Below are 14,985 nucleotides of genomic sequence, written 5' to 3'. Positions count from 1 at the left end.
AGGAAAGTAAATGTAACAAATACGTAGTGATAAAAAGCGGATATCCTAAAACTTTTTTTCGTTTTTTCGATCGGATGAATTTCACTGACGTCAAGACTTCTACGTTATTTTGGATTGTATATTGTGACTTAGATTAAGCTCCAGGTAATCAATCATTTGTAAACATTTTAAGTTGATTGTTAAGAAAATAATCTTTAAGTGAAATATGTAAATGGCTAATAACTTTTTCTTATTTCGAGGACAAATTTGCATTCAAAGAGTACATGTTAAGTAATTAAACCTAGCAAACCAAGTTGTACATCTTAGATTCTGTTTCGAGGTAAGTCAATCTTGCTTTTTTTTTCTTCCTCGAGGTAATTTTAAACACAATAATCCTAAGAGGCGAACGTTTTATAAGCTACTATTCCCATTCGACCAGCTCACCTGTCTCCCGAGAACATTAGCTTTTGTGTGACATCGTGAATCATTCTGTATAAAATGTTCCCTATTTTCCTACTTTTACCTCAAGAAAGCTACTAAGTGGTGGTTTTTACCTATAATGGTTGCCGCTGGGTTTTTTGTCATACTGTCCGCAATAAAAAACGTTCGCTACACTTTTACAATGTTCACAGTTCCTGGGAATTTTTCTCTGATTTCGAAATCTAACCCTCACGATTGCTTAATGGTTGTTAGGGTTGAGATTTCTGTTGGTTGTCGTTTTAGCCCTGATCATGGTAGTGGATTTTCTACAGGTATTTCTCCGTTTTTCAACACATACAACACAAGACAACACATACTAAAACAGTTCTACTTGACCACAACAGTGGCACAAGTTTTGTGCGATGAGTTCTTTAACGTCTTCAGTGTTACTCAGGCGAAAAAAAACTCCTTATCATATACCACTAACCGGACCAGATGCATGACCTAGATACTGCCAATATTCTTCAAAACTATGCATGACAAAGTGAGAGATACGCTGATTTGTTTCCTGCGTGTTGAAAAATGATTTGCACCCCTACACATTTAAAAAGTAAAGAGCCTTTAGACCTGTCCTTGTCATTCTCTGATCTCCACGAAGACCTATCGTTCCTTAATACTTGAGCATTGACTAATCTTGGTCAAAATGGTCTTCCTTTTAAAAATAAACTTTGGCAGTTTCAGATGCTATTTTCAAAAAGGTATTCTACTAAACGTTGAGTTTTTAAATCTTCCCCTTATCATCAAAATATTAATAATGGTTGATGAAAATCACGAAATTACGAGCTGATAGATTGTATTCTTGTGACCCGTAATAATTTTTCTGATCTACTCTCAATATAACGTGGTGCAAACCCGGAACATTTGGATTATCACACGGTTATCTTCCGTTGTCCGATTCATCATTTATGGGTACCACGCCACTTGAGTCTTACAGCCAATAACATCACGGAAGAAATGACCAATCAGGATTTAGAAACCGGACTTACAACATTCGATTGACAACAACCATTCACTTGACTCTGATGATGACTTCCGCTCAGGTTGTCGAAACGTCAGTCACCACTACTGACAACAGTCCTTCTTAGGGCTACACGGACGATCAAACTACAATATTACACCTTATTGATTTGTTGACACCTTATCCCTCTCATTCTCGCTGCAAGGACAGGAGCCTGAGAACGAGGTTCAAATGCTAAAGAATATTTTTCTCGTAAAATTCATCCACAATGAAGTCATCAGAACACAGATTTCAAACGCTATTCGAGCCATTCCGTATCAAATCAGTTGAGAAGATACAACGTACCACAAGAGCTCAGCGGGTTCAGCGTCTAGAAGAGGCGAATTTCAATCCCTTCATGTTGAACTCTGAAGACATCATTATCGATCTGTTGACAGATTCTGGTACAGGCGCCATGAGCTCCGACCAGTGGGCCGCTATCATGAAGGGTGACGAGTCTTACGCGGGCTCACCAAGCTACCGGAATTTTGAAACAGTAGTGAAAGAAATCTTTGGCTTCCGACACGTGATCCCTACGCACCAGGGCCGCGCTGCCGAGAGGATCTTATTCCAGTGCAGTCTCAAAGAGGGGGATGTCGTTCCAAACAACGCGCACTTTGATACAACTCAGGCCAACGTAGAAAAACGGGGAGCCAAAGCGATGAATTTGCCAGTTTCCGAAGCCTTGGATCCAGAGGTAAGTATTCCATTCGGTGGCGATATGGACATCAACAAACTGATAGAATTGCTGTCGAGTGGAATAAAAGATAAGGTTACATTGGTGATGACAACCGTAACTAACAATGCCACTGGTGGAATGCCCGTCAGTATGGAGAACATAAGAATGGTTTCCAAGATTTGCCGCTCTCGAGGAATCCCCTTCTTTCTTGACGCGTGCCGTTTTGCGGAAAATGCTTGGTTCATCAAAATGTTTGAGAAAGGGTATGCACTTCGCTCGCCGCTTCAAATTGCACGCGAGATGTTTTCGCACGCCGATGGCTGTACCATGTCTGCCAAGAAAGATGGCCTCGTAAATATTGGAGGATTTCTAGCCATGAATGATGAGCAACTCGCTGACAAATGCCGCCGCGAGTTGATCATATCTGAGGGGTTTGTCACCTATGGCGGGTTGGCCGGAAGAGATCTCGAGGCGATGGCCGTTGGATTACGTGAGGGCCTAGAGGAAGACTATCTTCAATATCGAGTTGGATTTGTCAAAATGCTGGCAGATTTGCTGAGGGAATATCACATCCCTGTGTTAACCCCACCAGGTGGACATGCGGTCTACATCGACGCAGCAGCTATGTTGCCGCATATCCCCAGAGATCAATTCCCAGCTTGGGCTTTGGGCTGCGCATTATATGCTGAAGGTAAAATAACATTAGCTAATGACACATAAATTATTATTAGATGGAGAGCGGTGGCGCCTAAGTGCTTTACTTGCAAGAACACTAGAATGAATCTAGTGCTGTTTTTTTTTTTTTTTTTTTTTTTTAAGTTGCTTCAAAAGATAGTACAAATACAGCACAAAACTACTCAAAGTCGCGAATCTTGCTCGAGATATACTGTTGTGTCAGAGCGTTTTTCGATCAAACTCGAATGAACACCAAAGGAGAACATAAGTTAATACTGAAAATTGCCAGTGAGACCTTGAAGTAAAAGAAAAAGTTAAAACTGCCTGAGGCGCAGTAAAACGGGAGAGACGAATTTGAAGTTACTCCTGACACGAGAGCCATTTGTCGAAGTGTCGAAGGTAACCCGGGATTTCAATGCTTTCCTTTACTTTGCGTTGTGATTGGTTCGGAAACCCGCGCCATACTCTCAGCCAGATGTTCAAACCACAAAAGGCATGAAGGAGAAAGTCGGCAAATATTGATTGCGTTGTCTTGGAAAAGAAGCCATTATTGATATATGTATTTTTCAGGTGGTATTCGTTGCGGTGAGCTGGGCGGTGTAATGCTCGGTGGAGATGATATAAGCATGGAGAACGGTCACGAACAAGAAGATGAAAATAAGGAACTTCTTCGCCTTGCAATTCCACGCAGGACATATACTGAGTCACACATGAAGTACGTATTTTCTACCCTATAGGTGAGGGGGGACCTTTTAATTTTTCGGCTATTATTATTTTAATTATTATCATTTTTGTTGTTACTATAATTATTACTTTATTGGCAGAGAAAATGTTCTCACAAATCATATAATCATGGTATATTTACTGTAGGTATACCGCTGAAGTATTGGAGTACGTTAGCAGACACAAAAACGAAGTCAGCGGTTATAGAATCACGTGGGCTCCTGCTGTATTACGTCATTTCAGTGCTCATCTCGAACCCATTTTCCCGCCAAACCAGGAACACGAGAACGGCATTGGAAACGAGGGAAGATAATTTGGTGGAATTCGCTACATGTGAATCACCATTTTCTGTACTGCAAGAAGAATGCTCGTAAACTCACTGACTGTTGTGAAAACTATCCACTGAAGGATTAATCTTTTCTTTTGAGGCACGTATTACACTAATTTTATCACTATCCTAATAACCAGAATGCGGGGGTTTGTCAAACACAAGATTCAAATAAAGTTTGAGGCCATAATTGTATCCTGATTCCTGGTCTTGATAGATGATTTTTTTTGGCTCTTTCCGGCCGCTTGTAAAATTTCGCAATATTTTAATTTTAAGTGCGTCAGAATTCGTCGTATTCGCTACATATGAGTGGCAATAATCTGAGAACGGAGCCTTTGTAAGAAAGACTTGACTGATATAATAAAACGATACAGTTCGCGGGCATGAATATCTTTTAGGCCCGACTAAGAGTTATTTCAGCCCGAGCCGCTAGGCGAGAATTAAAATGACTCGGAGAATGGCTTGAAACAGATTTATGCCCAAGAACATAAACCCTTTTACCATTATTATCATTTTGGAGGAAAATAAGAAAATAGAACCTGATTAATTACAACAAAACTTTCTGAAAAATCACGCGGGCGTGCGAACAGGCAAAAATATAATTTAGCCCGCCATAATCTCTATGTTAGCCCGCAAAATGCGCCACAGTTCCCGACAAATTGATTGATGATAATTTTCAGCTTCCCATAATATTTTATTGCTTCACTAATGATCAAACTCGCCCTCAGGGCGATTCTTCCCATTCACATTTAAAGGGGAAAGCACTGAGGAAAAGAGATTGCAAATGAAAGATTTCTGAGGTGCTGCATAAACGAGTTTTATGATCAACCAATATACGTATAAGAGCAAAAAATTTATATGCAAGTGAACTATGTGCAATAAAAATATTCTCTTTCGGGATTTGAAAACATCTGCTCTTGATATGAGACTTAAATAACACTTTATCTGTATGCTGAAAAAATATTGCCAAATGAAACTCAAATATGACGACATTGGCGGAATTGATCAAAAAGATCATTTGATCTACGTTGTGTAATTTCCGATGGTTAAGTTTGTTTATGGTGTCGCCTCTTCCCCCTTTACATGCATCTTAGATTGTGTAACATTTGGACAAGGAATACGCCTTTATGTCAATGGAAGTATTTAAGAATGCGACGGTACTAGAGGAAAAAATTTTCTCAGAGAACCTAGGGTACGTCGCTTTGCTTCTCCGGCAGATTCAGTCTTGCACAAAAAAAACTCCTCCCAAGTATTGTTGCGTTGGTAATTGCAACTTTTCAAGGTAAAAAGTCGCTATTTCATAGATCAAATTTTTTCGGCTAAAAACAGTGATTGATCATGAAATTTAAGTGACACATGTAATTTTTTGTGTCAGCATTTTACTTTACGTGAGAGACTATATTCTAAAATGTACAATTTACATCGGTTTGAGTGTTTGCAGCCTGCTTATCGGAGCTCATTTACCAATTATGAGTGCTTATCATTCAGTTTCACCCGTGTATTTTTATGCCCTACACCATATTCTCGATTACGTTTTAAGGCAATTTTAAAAACTTTGATTGATTTGAGGCTTCGTCGGCTAATTTTTGCCGTTTCGTATTAGTGAAATGTCTTCGATCTGATTGTTAACACAATACACCCTAACATTAGCATTCATATTCTCCTCATTGTTCTCTTTACATTTATTGTGACACTGATTAGTAACATTTTTTTGAGCTATCAGGACCTTTTTAAATTGGTGATTGTTTCCTTCATTCTCATGACCTTTACATTTGATTCAGGGGCTTTATTGTAAGGAGAAATTAGAAGCCAGACATTCTTAGGGGTTAAAACAAGAATAAAATGATATAAAGGAATTGAAATACATTTTGTTATCTGTAAGAGGGGCTAAAACTCGGTTTTCCTAATCTTTCTATGAACTAAGGTGGAACTCTACCTCAACAAAAGGCTTACATAGATTGTGCGATTGTACACACTTTGGAATTTGTTATCCGTTGGTTATCTCATGGAATTTTTCTCCGTGCTTTAACAAGTTATTTGACATGTTATTCTTGAAAATTGTCGTGAAATTAAATTGAAAGCAGAGGTAAATAACTGAACGGTGTATCATTGCAACGTTTCTCTTACTTAATTTGGTTCGATCTGTTCCTCTGATCTTTCAACACGTTTCGATAGAACGATCTACTGAAAAGTTTCGAGAGACAAGTTTGTTCTGTCAAACAGTTATCAGTTTCTCCAACTTAGTGATGTTTGAAATTATATCTTTTCACAGGATTCTTCCGGGAGAATTGTAAATAAAAAGAAGTAAAACATCCGTTGAAAATGCGAGAACTCATTTCAAAGGCTGAAGAGCTCAAGGTTTTCCGCTCTAACGAAGATTGTGCTCATGGAAGAGCGATCACAAAAGTAAATCTTTCATCCATGTTAGCTGCTGTAGCCAGTTACATTAAATATATATCTAAAAGAAGAATTTATCACTTCCATAATATGTTATGGATTTTTTCGGTTTTGGTTATTGATATTCTGCGTATCAAAGTCTAATTTTCAAATTTTGTCATATTTTTAATCATCAGCTTATCAACATCGTTTTTAGTTCGGGACAATAACTTTTTACAAAGGCATGATGTGTTTGCTGTAAAAAACACTATATTGGAAATTTCAAGAGTAAACGCTTCATTTTGTAAATAGCCCTTTTGGGTAAACGGAAGCAAACAAATGTTCTTGTCCAGAGTAATTACAATGGCTAGAGACCGGAAAATTTCCCTTTTAAATGACTAAGGGTTGGACGTTTAAGGGTTTTCTTCGGTGAAAGGAGCAGATATCGGAAATGGCAAATAGATGCAACTAATTCTATTTCTTCCATTCGTTTAGGTAAAACGGTTTTTTTTATTCTCTTTCTCTTAATCAAAATAACCAAAATAGTTATTACCAAATGGTAGAGTTCAGAGTATCAAATGCGGAACAGATAAAAGAAATTTCAAATTCAAAACAAAATAATTTACTTCTAATTTTTTCGAGAGAGAAAATCCCTTTCTCGGCATACACGGGGTTATTCCTAAAGGTAAATCCAACAACTGTATTAGTAATTTCTTTATTAAAAGTGACCCACTAATCCGTTCTGCCTTTTTCTCATTTTATAATTTACAATAACAATTTTTCTGTGTCATTATGTAACTATAAATGTACTTACGGTAACTTATGATCATGTTATAAACCTTATCAGATTTCGAAGACTGGCCCGCTTAGATTGGCGTGCAGACTCTCTGCCCTTTCACATTAAGAATGACAAAAAAATATGAAATGTTGTCGTTGTGATTGTACTTTTTCCCTTCCCTAATAGGATTCAGAACCGATGGATTTGAAAGAACACAGTTTTCAAACTTTCTTCGAGCCTTTTCGTATCAAATCAGTTGAGAAGATACAACGTACCACAAGAGCTCAGCGGGTTCAGCGTCTAGAAGAGGCGAATTTTAATCCCTTCATGTTGAACTCTGAAGATATTACTATCGATCTGTTGACAGATTCTGGTACGGGCGCCATGAGCTCCGACCAGTGGGCCGCTGTCATGAAGGGTGACGAGTCTTACGCGGGCTCACCAAGCTACCGGAATTTTGAAGCAGTGGTGAAAGAAATCTTCGGCTTCCGCCACGTGATCCCTACGCACCAGGGCCGCGCTGCCGAGAGGATCTTATTCCAGTGTAGTCTCAAAGAAGGGGATGTTGTTCCAAACAACGCACATTTTGACACAACACAGGCCAACGTAGAAAAGTGTGGAGCCAAGGCATTAAATTTGCCAGTCCCCGAGGCCCTAGATGCTAAGATTAAAGTTCCTTTCAGGGGAAACATGGACGTCAACAAACTAAAAGAGTTATTGTCGGGGGAAATGAAAGAAAGCGTTTCTATGGTAATGATTACAATTACAAACAACGCCATTGGTGGAGAGCCCGTCAGTATGGAGAATATCAAATCGGTTTCCAAGATCTGCCACTTGCACGAAATCCCGTTTTTCCTCGACGCCTGCCGTTTTGCGGAAAACGCGTGGTTCATCAAAACGCGTGAAGAGGCTTATACATATCGCACGCCGCTCCAGATAGCACGTGAGATGTTTTCCTATGCTGATGGCTGTACCATGTCTGCTAAGAAAGATGGTCTCGTAAATATTGGGGGATTTCTGGCCATGAATGACGAGCATCTTGCTGATAAGTGCCGCCGGGAGTTGATCATATCTGAAGGGTTTCTCACTTATGGCGGGTTGGCGGGGAGAGACCTGGAAGCGATGGCTGTAGGATTGCGCGAGGTTCTGGAGGAAGACTACCTTCGGTATCAAGTTGGATTTGTCAAAATGTTGGCAGATTTACTGAAGGAACATCACATTCCTGTGTTAACCCCACCAGGTGGTCATGCGGTCTACATCGACGCAGCAGCTATGTTGCCGCATATCCCCAGAGAGCAGTTCCCAGCTTGGGCTTTGGGCTGCGCTTTATATGTGGAAGGCAAGTCAAAGTCTGTGTTATTGGGTATAAGCCGGTGGGATCTTTGTTTTTATTGAACTCATCACGTTTCCTGGTGTACGTCTTCTACTTGCCACGAAATGCGTGGTCATCACTGAGAAATCTCAGAGCCCACGGGGAAGATCCAGGGCATCAGCCATTGCTTATCGCTTGGAAAGAGTTGGTGTTGGGGGGTCTGAGGATTTTGGTTCTCCTGATTACTACCTTAAAGCTCTGTAACATTCTTATGCCCTCCCCCCCTTAATTGGCATTCATTTTCTATAGTCTCCCACTATGCTCTGCTGGCGACGACTGATGCCCCCCCGTTCCCCCTTAAAACCGTGTAAGCCCCCCTCCACCCCCTCTCCAGGCAATAAATAAGGACTGGTCCCTGGTTACTTTTTAATCCCATTATGATGAGAAACGTGTACGCATTTGTATCAGTAATCGCGGAATGATGTAACACACTAATCATGCGTTCACTCACCTAGGATAATATTCCGTTTCAAATCGGTAGTAGTCTGGGCAAAGCAAGGCATTCTGTTCTGTTCTGCCAGAAACCAACAGCGGAAAGGCGCACGGATTAATTTTTTCCTTTCCCCATGAATTCCACCGCCCGCTGAAACGCCTGGTAACAGACTAGACATAGCTCTCGAACTTACCATATTTGTTTAACTTCTTAGGGGGAATCCGATGTGGTGAGTTAGGTGGTGTGATGCATGGAAAAGATCCTAAGATCATGGAAAATGACCATGAATTAGAAGACGACGAAAGTGGAGAACTTCTACGCCTTGCCATACCACGAAGGACATATACTGAGTCACACATGAAGTAAGTACCGAATAAGTGTTTGTACATACATAGTTTGAGAGCGCTAGGATTCCTAACCGTGTGTCAAATTTTGATTACGATTTTGTCCATTTTATAGGTACGTCGCCGAAGTATTGCAGTATGTTTACAGAAACAAAAGAAAGGTTAACGGATACAGAATCACCTGGGCACCGAATGTACTGCGCCATTTCAGCGCTCACCTGGAACCCATTCCTCCATCAGCCAAGAAAGAAGACGGGCCTGAGGAGGACGAGGTCGATGACATGGAGGAATTCTTATCACGTGTGCGTGGAATGTCACTTCGTCGACACTCCTACCAGTTTTTGTAACTCTAGTAAACTCGTCGCAGCTTGACATGCTCTGACGAAGGGCTAACCCTCGAAACGTCACTCTTCACGGTGGCAAAATTTTACAACAATAACTCAATTAATAAAACTTGATTATCTGGTTGTACGCCCCGCCCACGCAGATATCAACCTCGTTCCTTTTTGCATTTGAATGGAGCTTGGCTTCGTCTCAGTCCATAAAAAGTGTAATATCCAGTCATCTTGTCCCCGCTCTCGGTCAATCGCATATTTATATTGTAAAATTTGTTTTAGGATTGTGTTCAATCAGATATCGCAATCGATTGGTTAATTAAAGATACTGAGCCCAATTACGGTTGTTCCTGTTCAATCCATTAGTTAGAGCGCATTTCAATTGCAAGTCGTAACCCAAAGAAATCACAATGGCCAATCAGAGAAAGGAAAATGCTCTTAAGATAATGGGAACTTAAAGTAATGCGTGGCAAAACGCGGGCGTCCAAGTCGTGATTGGTTTTAGTTTTGCATCTGATTGGTTGAGAAGGTTGGTGCGAAATTTCTGGGCCAATCACAGAGCAAAGTACAGCAATACCAAAGAAATCCCAAATACCAATGTAACAATGAATTACTTTCTACACTATATTGAGAATTGCTCCAAATGGATATTAAATTGGATTGCAATACCACTGCATCAATGCTGATAGCATCCGTTCAAATATCTCCTCCCTAATAAGCATTATCAGTTTCCGCCAAAGTTCGCTCCTTAAAATAAGGTTTCGACGATGACAAAGATAAAAACATAGTTGATTAACTTAAATTCATTTTTACTGTCTTAATACATAACAAATAAATTTCTTCAAATACGTCGTTCTTAGACTTTCTTATCTATAAATGTTTCCTCTTTTCTTTATCATAGTGTAAACTGCAACAAGTTTGCGTAACCTATTAAACAATCTTATTACGATTAAAAATTTTTAGTAAGAATTTTATTTAAAACAGATTCAAAATTCTTTACATCGGGTGACTGAAAGGTATTATGCCTGCGCAGCAAGCAAGGCTTGTTTCTAGGGAGTTTCCATCATCCGATGAGGGCACTTCCAAGAAATAGGCTAATAGGGATGTGCCGATAGATAGAGTCGCATTTTTACGACTAAATTGACTGTAATGGGGTTGAATTTTGTTAGAGTTACAAGAATCGGGTGGCATATTTTTGGGAATTGGGGGTAAGTAGGCTTTACGTCTACAATTGGCCACAGTATAGACTATGGTGGGGCAGGGGATCTGAGATACCAGCGGTACATACCCAGTAAAATAGACCCAAGCACCCCCACCACAGTATAGACTATAATGGGGCAGGGGATCTGAGGAGTCAGCGGCACATACCCAGTAAAATAGAACCAAATTCCCTCGCAGCCATTACTATTCCCCTAAAATCAAGTCGCGTACGTCATAACATCAAAATACATCGGAATTAGTTAATTACTGGGTCTCAAATCATATTAACTAAACTGCATTGATGAATTTTTTCGTCTCCTCAACACTTGACCACTGGACACCTTTACGGCTGACGGACGGCGCACTTTATCTGTTTCCTCAGAAGCCTCTGACGGCGGTGGAATGGGTTCCAGATGAGCGGTGAAATGACGCAACCAGGGTGGTTCCCACGCAATGGTATAGCCGCAAACCTTAGAGCGGTTCCTGTAAATATGGGCGCAGACCTCTGCAACATATCTGTAAAGAGGATTTATACAATTATTGGTACATGTTAGTAAGTAGGAATCCCCCTTGAAAAGCCTAAAAAGGGAACAAGGAAATTTTAAATTCTTCCATCCTTTTCCTTGGTGAGCAGAATTAGGATTTCAAGAGACGTTTAGTTGAGGAAAGCATAATAACATTAAGGTTAAATGCTTTGAAAGTCGACATTAGAGCATCCTTTCACGATTTTCTCGCGGCAGTTACCCTCATCCAATCAGATACGAAACTTTTCAAACGCCTACGTCTTTGTGAACAGCACGTGTCAGACTCGCGCTTGATCACTTGACATAAGAACTGGATAGGAATGTGCCACGTGACACATTTGGTCGGTGGGAGAGTTTAACAGGGTAATTTAGTATTATCAAATGAGTTGATAACGTAAATTAGCCACCACAAAGGCATTTAAAGCTGACGTTTCGAGCGTTAGCTATTCGACAGAGCGAAGGGCGAAGCTACACTCCGATGAAGGGCTAACGCTCGAAACGTCAGCTTAAAAACTCTTTATGGTGGCTAATTTACGTTATCAACTCAGTTTATAATACTAAATTACCACACTTTAACAATTAATGTTACACTTTATAAGTGAAGGGCTCACCTGATATGAGACTCAGTGTAGGTGCGGCGAGGAATGGCCAGACGGAACAGCTCTTCATGCTCCTCCACTTCAGTTTCAAAAACCTCATCATCTTCTTCATCAGTGTTTACTTCATCCTCTGTATTCTCACTCACTGCGGAAGACTCCTTGCCATTTTTGGCCGTTCCCAGCATCACCCCGCCAACTTCAGCCCCTCGGATACCTCCCTCGACATAAAGGGCGCACCCGAGGGCCCACGCGGGAAATTGTTCCCTGGGGATGTGAGGCAGCATTGCACCTGCGTCGATATACACCGCGTGACCTCCTGGGGGCGTGACAATCGGAACATGGTTCTCTACGAGTAAGTCCCCCAAAAACTTCACGAAGCCAACTTGATAACGCAAGTAGTCCTCTTCTAAGACCTCGTTTAATCCCACGGCAATTGCTTCGAGATCGCGACCGGCGAGTCCACCGTACGTCGTAAACCCTTCGGTTATCAAGAGCTCTTTCCGGCATTGTGCGGCGAGTTCCGAGTCGTTCATTGCCAAAAATCCCCCAATGTTTGCTAGGCCGTCTTTCTTTGCGGACATAGTGCAACCATCGCCGTATGAGAAGATTTCATGCGCGATTTCTTTGGGTGTGCGATTGGCATAGCCTTCTTCTTTGATCTTGATGAACCAAGCGTTCTCAGCGAAACGACAGGCATCGAAGAACAGCGGAATACCATGAGCTCGACATAGTTTTGAGACCGCCTTGATATTCTCCATGCTAACAGGCTCACCTCCAACCATGTTATTGGTTATGGTGATCATAACAAGTGGGATTCTGGCCTTACTCTTAGCGACCTTTTCTTCTAGCATTCCTATATTCATGTTACCCTTAAATGGCATATCTGTACTCGGCTCCATAGCTTCGGGTGTCAAAAAATTGATCGCGTGCCCCCCCTGCGCTTCGATGTTGGCCAAAGTAGTCGCAAAGTGTGCGTTGTTAGGAACGATATCTCCTTCCTTTATTGTGCACCGGAAGAGAATGCGCTCAGCAGCGCGCCCTTGATGCGTGGGGATCACGTGACGATAGCCAAAGATCTCCTTGACGACCTTTTCAAACTTTATGTAACTCGGGGAGCCTGCGTACGACTCGTCTCCAAGCATTACCGCTGCCCACTGTTCAGAACTCATCGCCCCAGTCCCTGAATCGGTCAGCAGGTCAATCATGATGTTCTCCGAGTCCAAGAGATACAAATTGTAGTTGGCTTGTTTCAGATGCTTGATTCGTTCGTCTCGCGTTGTTTGCTTGAGTTTCTCAACAGATTTGATTTTGAAAGGCTCGAAGAACGTCGAAAACTTGTGCTCTTGCATATTTTCACAGGGTTAGAGCTAACACTGAAATATAATAAAAACAGTGTTTGACTGCGCTGTAAATCAGCCTGAAGGTCTCCAACAACCGATAATAAGTGCATCACACGCTCCTCCCTGGGATAATTTTATCATTTACCACTTAATTTTCGAGTTTGGCGATAGGAAGGGTAGGAGGGGAGGGGGACGAGACTTTAGGAAGGAGAGGGTGGGGAAGGGGAAAGAGCCTACTACGTATGCGCAAGCCAAATATTAAGGGTATCGAATAGATGAGTTTAAGACACTCCTAAACGAGGGAGCTAAACAATGTTACTGTGTGAAACTCACGGCAAACGGGGAGAAGAGTCAGATACAACTTCGAAAAAAAGCAGTGAAAGCGCAGTATACAGAGCTAGCAAAAATATTTTAAAAATTGCCAATGAAGGGGCAAAATTATGCGCTGGTTCTAAGTAGAGTCGTCTGGAGACAAGACAGAGTAATTTGTAGACTTTCCGATGGAAAAAAAAAAAGAAAAAGAAAAGGAAGACAAAAAAGATCCAGACAAATTGAAAAAACTTTCAGTTCTGGTGCCTCAAAAAATATAATGAGGCAGGAGCCCTTACTGAGGATATTGACCAATTTCACAGCCGGGGGAAGGATGTTCAGGCTTAGAATTCAGAGGGGTCAACTATTTAAAATATTAGCTACAGGTCAAGATTAAATTTTATACATCTGCTTGGTGGAATTTTTCCGATTATTAAAAATGAGGCATGTCACGAAATTTTGCATTGTGTTTTGAATGCTGAAAATTGTCGTTCACTTGAAGGAAACATTCACATTTACTTTTCGGATGAAGAAAAACACCAAAGAAACAGGCAAAAACCAAGTAGAGACCAGGATGGTTGAGTACTGAGAAGATAGACATCGATTATAGAAACAAACTCATAAAATTTAGCTTTCCCATGGTTAGAAGGCCAAGCGAGATGATCGCTCGGGAAGAGAGGAATTTTACTAGACACTCTTCAGACAATGGAATGAAATAACGATTGGTAATAGAAACAATGGCATTTGTTTCTCAAAGAAATCTAAGAAGTATGATCTTTCGGATGAGCGTCAGTCTCTTACGGTTCGTCGCACAAGAATAGATGACTTAAGTCTAAGATTTTGATGTGCTGGTGTCGGGAAATCGGCATTTCTTCCAAAAGTCAGTTCTTTGCCGTCGAAGGACAATAACCTGTAGTTTAAACCGTTTTCCGTTTCTGTTCATTGCTACTCTATTAAGTCATGCGTTTCAAATTAATTGGAGTGAAACACTGCATATAAAACTTTAGTTTATATGATCGTTTAGTGTTGACATTACATTACTTGAACAAGCAAATAATTTGTTGGGGCTATATTGCGGGTTTGCCGTTTATCTCGTCGTGAAAGTGTAACTGATTTCGGTTTCCATGGTGCACAAGCAAATGTTACGATATGTTTTCAATTCCCTACCTTTATGCCAGCGATGGCGAAAAATTCTGTCTACAAAGATCAGTGAAGTTTTCTCTCACAGTCGAGATTTACCGGTTCGTCGCTGAACGCTTATAGACTTGAACGCTGAAGTAACGTGGAATCATATGACAACATAGTCCTCTGGGGATCCCCTCCATTTATCGTGTTTCCAGTACGTCACAAAAGACCTTGACATGTCACCCGTTTCCTGCTCTCTTTCATCTCGTTTACAGTTGTGAAGAGGAGAATCGTGATTACAAGGCTACAGAAAGATTGCGGAAAACTTGCACACAATGACTCTAAGGAAAATAAATCATAACAAAGAATGACAACTGTAACTGAAATAA

The 14,985-nt window shown here is 40.9% G+C and overlaps 3 protein-coding genes across 6 annotated transcripts; 2 read left to right on the top strand and 1 right to left on the bottom strand.

The window, feature by feature from the left end:
* The first annotated feature begins 768 nt into the window (after positions 1 to 768).
* Positions 769 to 4,059, top strand: LOC113670353 (uncharacterized). Of its 2 annotated transcripts, none has more exons than XM_089183759.1 (3): positions 769 to 2,826; positions 3,381 to 3,547; positions 3,681 to 4,059. In XM_089183759.1, exons 1-2 carry the CDS (start codon positions 1,686 to 1,688, stop codon positions 3,545 to 3,547), a joined length of 1,308 nt encoding a protein of 435 aa, XP_089039885.1. In that variant the 5' UTR covers positions 769 to 1,685; the 3' UTR covers positions 3,681 to 4,059. The 2 variants fall into 2 exon arrangements, with proteins under 2 accessions (XP_089039885.1, XP_027042289.2); XM_027186488.2 differs by having other exon boundaries at positions 1,488 to 2,826; positions 3,381 to 3,525.
* Positions 4,060 to 4,958: 899 nt separating this feature from the next.
* Positions 4,959 to 10,353, top strand: LOC113670350 (uncharacterized). 3 transcript variants are annotated; one of them, XM_027186484.2, is made up of 5 exons: positions 4,970 to 5,143; positions 6,134 to 6,267; positions 7,202 to 8,354; positions 9,035 to 9,182; positions 9,280 to 10,353. In XM_027186484.2, exons 2-5 carry the CDS (start codon positions 6,184 to 6,186, stop codon positions 9,509 to 9,511), a joined length of 1,617 nt encoding a protein of 538 aa, XP_027042285.2. In that variant the 5' UTR covers positions 4,970 to 5,143; positions 6,134 to 6,183; the 3' UTR covers positions 9,512 to 10,353. The 3 variants fall into 3 exon arrangements, with proteins under 3 accessions (XP_027042287.2, XP_027042285.2, XP_027042286.2); XM_027186486.2 differs by lacking the exon at positions 6,134 to 6,267 and having other exon boundaries at positions 4,959 to 5,143; XM_027186485.2 differs by lacking the exons at positions 4,970 to 5,143; positions 6,134 to 6,267 and adding an exon at positions 6,597 to 6,732.
* LOC113670352 (uncharacterized) lies at positions 10,288 to 14,968 on the bottom strand. Its single transcript, XM_027186487.2, has 3 exons — positions 14,639 to 14,968; positions 11,835 to 13,195; positions 10,288 to 11,215 (listed from the first exon to the last, which is right to left on the bottom strand). The coding sequence occupies exons 2-3, from the start codon at positions 13,169 to 13,171 to the stop codon at positions 10,984 to 10,986; spliced, it is 1,569 nt and encodes a 522-aa protein (XP_027042288.1). The 5' UTR covers positions 13,172 to 13,195; positions 14,639 to 14,968; the 3' UTR covers positions 10,288 to 10,983.
* Between the last annotated feature and the right edge of the window lie 17 nt (positions 14,969 to 14,985).

The sequence above is a fragment of the Pocillopora damicornis genome, chromosome 10 (assembly GCF_964200805.1).
Source record: "Pocillopora damicornis chromosome 10, jaPocDami1.2, whole genome shotgun sequence".
Taxonomy (NCBI): domain Eukaryota; kingdom Metazoa; phylum Cnidaria; class Anthozoa; order Scleractinia; family Pocilloporidae; genus Pocillopora; species Pocillopora damicornis.
Note: the sequence above shows the minus strand (reverse complement) of the source record. Positions and strands in the feature narration are given on the sequence as shown.

Bases quoted from the DNA above. Each gene is read 5' to 3' on its own strand.
- LOC113670352 (XM_027186487.2), bottom strand. From the start codon at position 13,171: ATGCAAGAGCACAAGTTTTCGACGTTCTTCGAGCCTTTCAAAATCAAA. The intron at 11,216-11,834 runs GTGAGCCCTTCA...TCCTCTTTACAG, and splicing joins TACACTGAGTCTCATATCAG to ATATGTTGCAGAGGTCTGCG.
- LOC113670350 (XM_027186484.2), top strand. From the start codon at position 6,184: ATGCGAGAACTCATTTCAAAGGCTGAAGAGCTCAAGGTTTTCCGCTCT. The intron at 8,355-9,034 runs GCAAGTCAAAGT...TTAACTTCTTAG, and splicing joins CTGCGCTTTATATGTGGAAG to GGGGAATCCGATGTGGTGAG. The intron at 9,183-9,279 runs GTAAGTACCGAA...TCCATTTTATAG, and splicing joins TATACTGAGTCACACATGAA to GTACGTCGCCGAAGTATTGC.
- LOC113670353 (XM_027186488.2), top strand. From the start codon at position 1,686: ATGAAGTCATCAGAACACAGATTTCAAACGCTATTCGAGCCATTCCGT. The intron at 2,827-3,380 runs GTAAAATAACAT...TGTATTTTTCAG, and splicing joins CTGCGCATTATATGCTGAAG to GTGGTATTCGTTGCGGTGAG. The intron at 3,526-3,680 runs GTACGTATTTTC...TATTTACTGTAG, and splicing joins TATACTGAGTCACACATGAA to GTATACCGCTGAAGTATTGG.